We start from the raw sequence: 9,725 nt of genomic DNA on the forward strand, positions 1-9,725 counted from the left end.
ATCGGCCGAGAGACGGCTCGTATCTCGAAAAACTCGTTAGTCTGGACACTCGTAAGTCAAGGCCCCACTGTATGTATGTGTGTGTGTGTATATATATATATTTGTATATAACTTCTGCATTAGGTAGCAAGCCCTGTTAACTGTAGGTGATCAGTAAATGCTTATGGATGGATTCTGGGCTGACTTGACTTTTTCTGATAATACGATTTTAGCCTTTACCTATACTACCTTAAATTTTCCATTCTGGGTTTTATTTTTTTTTTTAATTCCTCATTGGAGATAGCAATGAGCCATTCATGATTTTGTTACTTTGGTGATTGTCCTGCAAAACCATGATTAAGTGTCTCTTAGCCTTAGAAGGCACTTGGAGGAGGAGAAGGAAATAAGCTCCAGATTTTTCTTTGTAACCTTGTTTCTTATGTCTTTGATGTCAGATGGGCTCCTTTAAGCCGGGAGGCCGAGTGATCCTGGCCACAGAGAATGATTACTGTAAGCTCTGTGATGCCTCCTTTAGTTCTCCAGCTGTGGCTCAGGCTCACTATCAAGGGAAGAATCATGCCAAGAGACTGCGGCTGGCGGAAGCTCAGAGTAACTCGTTCTCGTAGGTATTGCCGTTTTCTCTGAGGCCAAAGTGTTGTGTGAGACTGAGTGTCTGTAGAGAGAAAGAGTTGAAATGGATCCCTGTTTAGAAGTCTCACTCTTTTAAAATTTCTTTTCTTCAGGGAATCCTCAGAGGCCGGTCAACGGCGGGCCCGGAAAGAAGGGAATGAATATAAAATGATGCCTAATAGGAGAAATATGTATACAGTACAGAATAATACAGGTATCCAGTGAATTTCCACATACCTTGGCTACTGCTGCAAATGGTCTCCTTTACTTTTACTTCTTTTAATGGTAATAGATAGCCCTGAGAATTGGGGGTAAGCTGCTTTGTTTGAATTAGTCTAGTGGCTTTTCAAGCTGGTGTTTATTTCAGGTCTCAATTATTTATTTATTTTCTATTTAGTATGTTATTTATTTTTATTTTAAACTATAGTTTATGTTTTAAGATGTTTTATTATGGTTCCTTTATGTTTCTTCTGGTATTTTCCAGCTGAGGAATGTAAAATCTCTTATAAAAATGAGCTATTTGGTTTACGGTTGCACTGTGCTAAATCCATATATATTGGGGAAAATTAAAAGCATTATAGCAGTGGTGCTTCACCAGGGTAGTGAATTAGAATTGCCCTGGGGAGTTGTTATAAAATACACATGCTTGAACCAGGACTCAGAGATTTTCAGTCAGTATATTTGGAGTAGGACCCAGACATACATGTACTTTGAAAATGCTTCCTACGTATACACCTTCAGTTCAGAACAACTAGTTTATAGGGATGATTATCTTGAGGAGGGAAAGTAGGACTGAATAGTCCCTCATCCTCCCTCTGCCCTGGTCTCCAATGCATACACATACCAGCGTAGGTTATTCATGTGAATAGTAAAACAAACAACAAATGAAAAACAGTTAATTGGAAAGGTAAGAGAAGCATAGAAAATAGGTACAGATAGAAACAACAATGTACTATAGCTGTAAAAAGCCTAAACATATATCAGTAATTGTAATAAGTGTAAATTTACTAAATTCTCAGTTAAAACCCAGAGGTTATAAAATTAGATTAAAAATTAGCTAAAATGAAGGAAGCTGAGATAGCAATATTAAAGTTAGATGAAGTAAACTTTAGATCAGAAGGTAGTTTAGACTATGTTCTCTGACCAGAGAACAAGTGAGATGTCAGTAAAAAAAATATTTTTAAAAATCACGCAGAATTTCCAGTTGTTTGGAAATTTAAAAACACTTCTAAATAACTCATAGGCCAAAGAAGAAATTATATAGAGTATTAAAAATATTAGAACCAAACATCAATAAAAATATATTAAATTTGTAGAATGAAGTGAAAGCAATATTTTGAGAAAAGCCTCAACTATTTATTATAGTAGAAAAGGAAAGCATAAAATTAGTAAGTTATTGGTCCAACCTAAGGAGTCAGTTATGTAAAAAGAATCAAAGAAAATGATCAATAATTCCACCAACATTTTTACATATGTCATTCCACTCTTTCTACATAATACTTCTTTAAAATAGAAATGTGATTATATTTTGTGATATTCTTATTTCACTTAATAGCATATTATAATCACACTAGAGGCCCGGTGCATGAAATTTGTGCACTGTCGGGTGGGGATGTCCCTCAGCCCAGCCTGCACCCTTTCCAATCTGGGACATCCCTCTCATAATCTGGGACTGCTGGCTCCCAACTGCTTGCCTGCCTGATTGCCCCAGCTTCTGCCTGCCAGCCTGATCACCCCCTAACCACACCCCTGCCAGCCTGATCGACGCCTAGCTGCTCCCCTGCCAGTCCGATCGCCCCCAACTGCCGTCCCCTGCTGGCCCGATCACCCCCAACCGCCCTCCCCTGCAGACCCAGTCACCCCCAACTGCCTTCCCCTCCTGCAGGCCTCACCCCCAACTGCCCTTTGCTGCCAGCCTGGTTACCCCAACTCCCCTTCCCCTGCAGACCTAGTCGCCCCAATTCCCCTCCCTCCCCTGCAGGCCTGGTCGCCCCCAACTGCCCTTCCTCCCCTGCAGGCCCAGTTGCCCATAACTGCCCTCCCCTGCTGGCCTGGTCGCCCCTAACTGCCCTCCCCTGCTGGCCTGATCGCCCACAACTGCCCTCCCCTGCTGGCCATCTTGTGGTGGCCATCTTATGACTACATGGGGGCGGCCATCTTGTGTGAGGTCGTGATGGTCAATTTGCATATTACCTCTTTATTATATAGGATTTTCACGTAACTAAAATATTTTTATTACTTTTAGTGACAGCATGGTTTTCCATTGCAGTTTTTACCGTAATTTTTTAAATTGTATTTTTGGAACTCTTCTTTTCTCACATCCTTCCAAAAAAGCTTTTTATAAATACTGATGAAATAAATATCCTCCCTGATAAATCTTTATGCAAGAATTCTTAATATTTTCTTAGGATAATTCTTAGAAATAGAATTTTTGGATTAAAGTGTTGGCATAATTATTAAACCATGTAATGCTGGGAAATTAAATCACTTTTAAAACTGTATCTACTTTTTAGAGACATTGTCATTTAGAATTTGGGTTTGGCTCTACAGTAACCTTTTTGACAAGAGTTGGAAGAATCATATTAGCTTTTAGATGAACCTGTATAAAATTGTAATTTAAAAAATCCATTAACTTCACGTTTATTTAAAGCGAGGAATCTGTGAATTTTATCATGACTAAAAAATACAAATTATAGTGATGATTGATCAGACTGTTGTCATTCACTTAGTGACTATTTTGAAGTGAACAAATTACTTTTGTCTCTTGCTTTGGCAGGTCCGTACTTCAATCGCCGCTCTCGGCAGAGAATTCCGCGTGATCTGGCCATGTGCGTTACTCCAAGTGGCCAGTTTTACTGCTCGATGTGCAATGTTGGGGCTGGCGAAGAGGTGGAATTCCGGCATCATTTAGAGAGCAAGCAGCATAAAAGCAAGGTGTCTGAACAGCGGTACAGGAATGAGATGGAGAATCTGGGCTATGTATAGGGATCGTTGTGTTCAGATAGAGCAGCTCGTCCTGCCTGTTATTTGCCTTCTGTCAACATGCCCTGCTTTGTGGTCCTTTTGATATAAGTACATTCCTCTGCTTAATGTTAATACTTGTAACTGCAGTGGTACCGTGAGATGTCAACATTGGGGAAGGACAAGAGCGTGCTTCTTAGGTCATGATGCTTTTTCAGGTCAGCTGTGTTGAGTTACTTAGAGCATGTGACCTCCCTACCCCATGAAAAATAAATTTTTATCTTGACCAAGTTCTGGTCAGTAAGAAGCCTGACCACTTAGAGCTTTAACTATTTAAAAATCTCATCTTCGTTTGCAATTTTGTGTACTGTTAAGGATTTTATTGAGTTCTTCAGATCACAGTAAAAACAGGTAAGCAGAGATTTCACTTTCCCAAGGCTCCTTTGGAACCTCACCTCAACTCAATATCTTGTCGGTAGGACATACTATTATAAACTGCATTAGGGTCTTTCCCAGGACATTTTTCCTCTTATCATGTCTTCCCATGATTGAGATGAAGGTTTTCTTGGATTCAGACACCTCCGAAGTCCTTGTGGACTTCCAAACAGTGTAACTTCATTTCCAGTTATGGATTTCACACGTTTAAATGCTACCTTTCCCCATCCTCGCCACCCCGGTTGAATTAGCTTGTCCCATAAGGTCATTTTCATGTCCCATCTATGTTGTGGGATTTCCAAGCCCCACATTTGAATATCCAATGAATTTAAGATAGATACGATATTTTTTTAAAAAAATATTTTTCAGCTGGTTTTAGGAAATGTAAAGATGTGTTTGATTTTTCAATTTAGAGTTACTTAGTTGATAATAACTTGTTACTTATATGATGGCCTCAGTCATAAATTTAGATCTCTGGGTATTTGGTTTGGCAGACTGTAGATACACTGATCCTTATATTTTACTTACATTCATCTGTGTGTTGTTAGTTGGCTGTCCTGAAAAATACTGTTTCACAGAGAGGAATTTTTAAAAAGTTGATTCAATTTCATTATCATTTCAAGTAGAAAAATACATGAACTTTGATTTCATTCTTTCTAATTAAGCTTCCTTGAAAATAGTAGAAATACATTATAGATTACTTGTTATCTGATAATTACAGCAGTATTATTAGTTTTGTATTTTTTTTTAAAGCTCTAGTGTATGTCTAGATTAAGTAATGGAGTACTCTATGAACTTTCATTAACTGTATTTTACCTACTTACTGTATTTACATGGATAAGGCTGGTGCTCATCCATACTTCTTTTGAAAGGCCACAAAGAAGTTTATGTTGAGCAGTATTTTTGCATTATGGTCAATTCATACTTGATTGCTCATTAAAAAATACCAAACTCCCGTTTTCCCTTGAGAATTCTATATGCAAAGAGATGAGGAGAAGGAAAATTATAACAATTCCTTTCTTTAATACTTCTAAACAATGTTGAACGCTCTAGACTCATGTTTAAAATTCAGTTTTGTGATTAACCTCTGGTACAGTATCAAGTCACTCTTCTGTTGGAGTGATGGTTTTTGAAAAGTAAAATTATTTAATAATATTTTTCTTTCCCAGAAACAGAAGAATAATATTCAGTTGAGATTCTCTTTAGAGCTGTGACTCTTAGCAAAATAATCCTTTGTGCAGTAATTTATAAAATACAGTTGATGAGTTTAGGGCAATTTAGAACTTATTTTATTGGTCAGTACATTATTCATTTTGCTGCTAAGTATAATTTTTTGGTAGATTTTAATATTACAGTGCTGGCCACTTGGTTCTATGATTATTTAAAAATCCCATTTTCCCTTCTCTCTGTATGTGTATTTATATACATATAGACACATGTATAAAATTATAGGTATATGCTTTTATGTGTTACCACAGAGAAGATTTCATTGAATTCTTATTTCAGATAACAGTAAAAGATTGTGGATAAGAATTTGCATTTTGTAAAGGTGACATTCATCCACTTTCAGTTTTTCCTTTGCAAATAAAATTAAAGGAAGGGTTTTCCTCACTCTCCCCACCTAATAATTTCATTATATATACAAAAACCAGTGGATTTAAGGCCTTGATGTGTTTTTCTGGCCTTTCGTGTTCAGGTTGCCAGTCTCCCAGTGCCCTTAATGGATGTTAGGAATGCATAAACGCATTTTCTTTGAAAGAAAAAAGATCTATAGTGTTATTTCTTACTTGCTATATTTCTTTGCACTAAAAAAGAGCTATGTTTTTGTTTTATATGAACACTTTAGATACCATATTGCCTACAATAACTTGGTTTGCTCCTTAATTTCTAAACTCTAGGAAGTTGGTAAATAACTTCCGTGATCATTTATAGAAGTTACATACACACCCCCCTAAAAAGCCCCTACACATCTCTGTGACAGTGGGTTGTGTTCTGGGCTCGATACCTTGCAATGATCTGTGTTCCATAGGTGAGACAAAGGGTGAGGCTGTCAGAAAGGAAATGCCTGAATAAAGACATTTCTGCATGGTGCAGTTTCTCATATCCACGCATTCCTCATAGACAGTGTTTTCCCTGTCGGAAAGCTTGTTGTGACTACTGCAGTCCGTGACTTGTGATCTCTGTTGATTTCATTTGTGAAGTCCAGTCTTGCTCTGTAACGTGCTTGAGACTTTGCATCCTGTGTTCCCCAGGAATCATGTTAGTGTCTTTTATATGCTGTGTACAAGGACAGACTGAGGCCCAACTGACGGAACATCTGGAGTCAATTAAATTAAATAGATTTCAGTAATCACCTGCAAGAACTCATGGCATCCAAGTCTATCTTCTCTGTGAATATCTTTGGGTAAGTTGTCATTGTGAGAAGATGACAGAAACTCTGCTAACATATTGAGGGCAAGAAGTTGTAAAGGAAAAATAACATGTCCCAATTAAAAGATTGGATTGCATATGCCTTTGAAGTGTTGTTGTTTTTTCCCCCCAAAAAAGTGAAGCTATAAAACTGAGTTTGCCATGTATTCCTTTTGACTCCACATTGAACAGAAAATACATTATTGGTCTTGTCTTTGTATATCACATACTGCAACTTGTAAATATGTGCATGTTGTTTATTACATTTGTCTGCCTGCCTCCTCTTGCACTGAATTCTCTAAGTGAATACTTTTTGTATACCACCCATTTTGAAAAAGTTCCTCCTCCAATTCCTCACTCTCTCCCCTTCTAATGAGATGGTACACGTAGAAAACCAATTCGGTTTCTGAACTCTGAGAGTGAGTGAAGAATCGTGGCTGAGGTCATCCTTATGTCCCTCTGACTTGAACAGCTAAAGGAAGCATGAGATTTTCCACCTTATTTTGCAGAGCTGTTCTATGGCTGGTACACTTGCTGTAGCTACCCAGCTACACTTTGAACAGAGATCAAATATATATATATCTTCCTCTGAAGATAGAGTTTAAGGATTAGCTGTGGGATTTATGATTCCGAATTGGCTGGAACAATGAGCAACGGACAGTTTGAGGACTGTCCAGTGACCTATGTAAAATGAGTTTGCTCAGATCATGGGAGAACTGTAATCGTCCTGCATAGTATTCTCCACAGAGCAGCCTAGGAAAGGTGGGTTTGGAACCTAATCTATTTTGTTTCTTCAGAACTTCAGCTGGAAGTACTCGGTAAAGAACTTGGTGAGACATATAAGGACATTAGAGCTACTTTAGAAATTAGACAAATGTTTTGTTAGTATAGGGAAAGTTTAATGTTGAAGAGATGTTTAAAAATATTCTACCTTACCAAGATTTTTTTTTTTTTTTAGCACCAGCCAAATCACTGTTATGGAGTTTCATACATAATAGTGTTTTGTTGTTGCTTTTATTTTTGGCGGTGGATCCCTACTATTGGGAGTTATCGGTCTAACAAAATGGACAAATATCTGTGTAAATAGCTTCCCATATATTTGTTCTGATAGCTCTTTTGACTTTTTCTTCCCATTATGAATGGGAGGATCATTGTAAACCCCCCTTCTGGGTAGCCACCAAAACAACAACAAAATACTGGCTTATAGTCCCATGTGACCCTGTTTTTGTTAAGCCCAGAATATGAGTGCCTTTAGCAAGTTTTAGCATTTCACAGAGAGAAGAGATGTTATAATTATTGTCATTAATCACAGTTCATTACACACAAGAAGCTTGGAAAGACAAAGGTCTGTGTGAATTCTATGTTCTACACCTTTTTTTTTTCTCTTAATGCTGTCTCAATTTGATATTGAATAAAACTATTATTAGTGTTGATCAGGAACCATACACCATGAAAATGAATTCAGCTGTCCTAGACTGGCAACAGTCACAGATTATTTTTCACTTTTATCTGTATTACATTTATATTTAGTGAAGGGTGGTGTGGTGGGTTGGGAAGAGCTTGACACTGACTTTGAGAAGAACTTCATTCCAGTGTTCTTTTTCAAACTTGTGTCTTCTGTAGAGAGAAGAGAATTATGTATTACAAATAAGTGTGGGAAGAGATTGTCATGCTCAGTAGGTATTAAGTATGTTACTTTGTCTCTACGTTAAAAAAAAGCATCTTCCCAAATCAGGTCTGAGAACTCTTAAAGCAAAAATTTTCCTACTTCAAATAACTTTTAAAATTCCAAATTGCTGAGTACTTTGAGTCTTTAAAACATACTACTAAATTTATTGTAGAAATTTAACATTTTATTATGAAAATTTTCAAACACATATCAAAAAATTTTTACAATATACCCACCAGTAGATTCTACATTCAATATTTTACTATATTTGTATTACCACATATGTATCCAATCCTCTATTCACCCACCATTCCATAGTTTATTTTAAATATACATTTCAATGTAAATTTCAGACAATACATTTTCCTTAAACACTTTAGCATAGGTGTCATTAACTAGAATTTAATATTTGTTTAAATATCAATAGCTTTTAAAAAGCAGCATCTCAATGATAAGTTTAGATCATATGTTTCTTGAACTTATGAAATTGATAACCTGAGCCAGCTAACATACAGTTTTTCTTGTGTGGACTTTAGCCTTCCAGTTTCTGTTTTTGTATGTGTTTAGAGTGAGGGAAGACAACTTTCAAACTGAAGTTTTCTCGAGTTGGTCATTTTAAATGCTTAGTTGTCATATGTCTTAAAGTTTCATGACAATAATTTCTCCCTTATCCCTGTTGTTATGATGTATGTTGCTAAACTATGCAGCTTCTTTAAAAAATTGTAAGTTGCTGATTGGGGTTTATTAAATCAGCGTATACCTCATTTCAACCTGCTGCTGCTTTTCTCATCTCATGTTTCCTTCACTACTTTCACCTGTTCTACCAGGAAGTATAGAGTCAAACCCATAGATGGTTAGTTGTTTTAAATAACTCTAGATGAGCAGATTAAGTAGTTTAGAAAGTTAAAACGAATCATTTATCTAAAGCCTTTGTGTTCCCTGACAATGGTACTTGCCCATGCTTCCTCCAGCCATAATTAGCAGGATTGAAAATGACTGTACTGTACAATGAGTTGTTGAAATTATGAGCCTTAGTACCCATCTTTAGCTTTACTCTACTACTGTCTGGAAAACTTTTTTTTTTTTTTTTTTTACATATGTGAGCCTTAGTACCCATCTTTAGCTTTACTCTAGTACTGTCTGGAAAACTTTTTTTTTTTTTTTTACATATGCCTTTATTATGGCACTTTTTTTTGGTGGGCAAAGAATTTAAGTGACTTGCTCCAGGGCATGAAGATGCAATGGATATGTCAGAATGGAAACTTCAATGTTCTTGAATCTTACACTTGTGCTATTTTGATAAGATTCAAGGCTTCTAAAATAACATTTTCTTTGGGGCCCTTCAAATGAAATTATGAAGCTTTAGTAATTAGACTTTTCCTTTTTAGGCATTTCGTATCTTTTTGAACTTAAAGATCTTCTCATGGTCGTAGTTCCCATTAAGCCAATGAAGTTGCTGAAAATAGAATTTTACCGTTGAATACTAACGAATGCAGTTTTTATCGGATTTATTTTTGCATTTCAATGACTTTCATGATTCATTCATAATTCTTTCTATGTAAGTGCTTAAGTGACCCCCTCACTAGTGAAAATAAATGTTCTATATCACTGGTTATATGTATATTCTCTACATGATCTATTT

At 36.5% G+C, this 9,725-nt stretch overlaps 1 protein-coding gene across 2 annotated transcripts in view; it reads left to right on the forward strand.

The window, feature by feature from the left end:
- The window catches only part of ZMAT3 (zinc finger, matrin-type 3), a 32,973-nt gene extending 26,356 nt beyond the window's left edge, over nucleotides 1-6,617 (forward strand). The window contains exons 4-7 of one of the 2 annotated variants that reach the window (XM_005883017.2): nucleotides 435-601; nucleotides 723-823; nucleotides 3,386-3,543; nucleotides 6,258-6,617. In XM_005883017.2, the coding sequence (XP_005883079.1) occupies nucleotides 435-601; nucleotides 723-823; nucleotides 3,386-3,543; nucleotides 6,258-6,269 (438 nt within the window). In that variant the 3' untranslated portion in view covers nucleotides 6,270-6,617. Of the gene's footprint in view, nucleotides 1-434; nucleotides 602-722; nucleotides 824-3,385 lie in introns of both variants that reach the window. The other variant, XM_005883016.2, reaches the window with a different exon arrangement.
- The last annotated feature ends 3,108 nt before the right edge of the window (nucleotides 6,618-9,725 follow it).

This window comes from Myotis brandtii, unplaced genomic scaffold, assembly GCF_000412655.1.
Source record: "Myotis brandtii unplaced genomic scaffold, ASM41265v1 scaffold751, whole genome shotgun sequence".
Classification (NCBI taxonomy): Eukaryota; Metazoa; Chordata; class Mammalia; order Chiroptera; family Vespertilionidae; genus Myotis; species Myotis brandtii.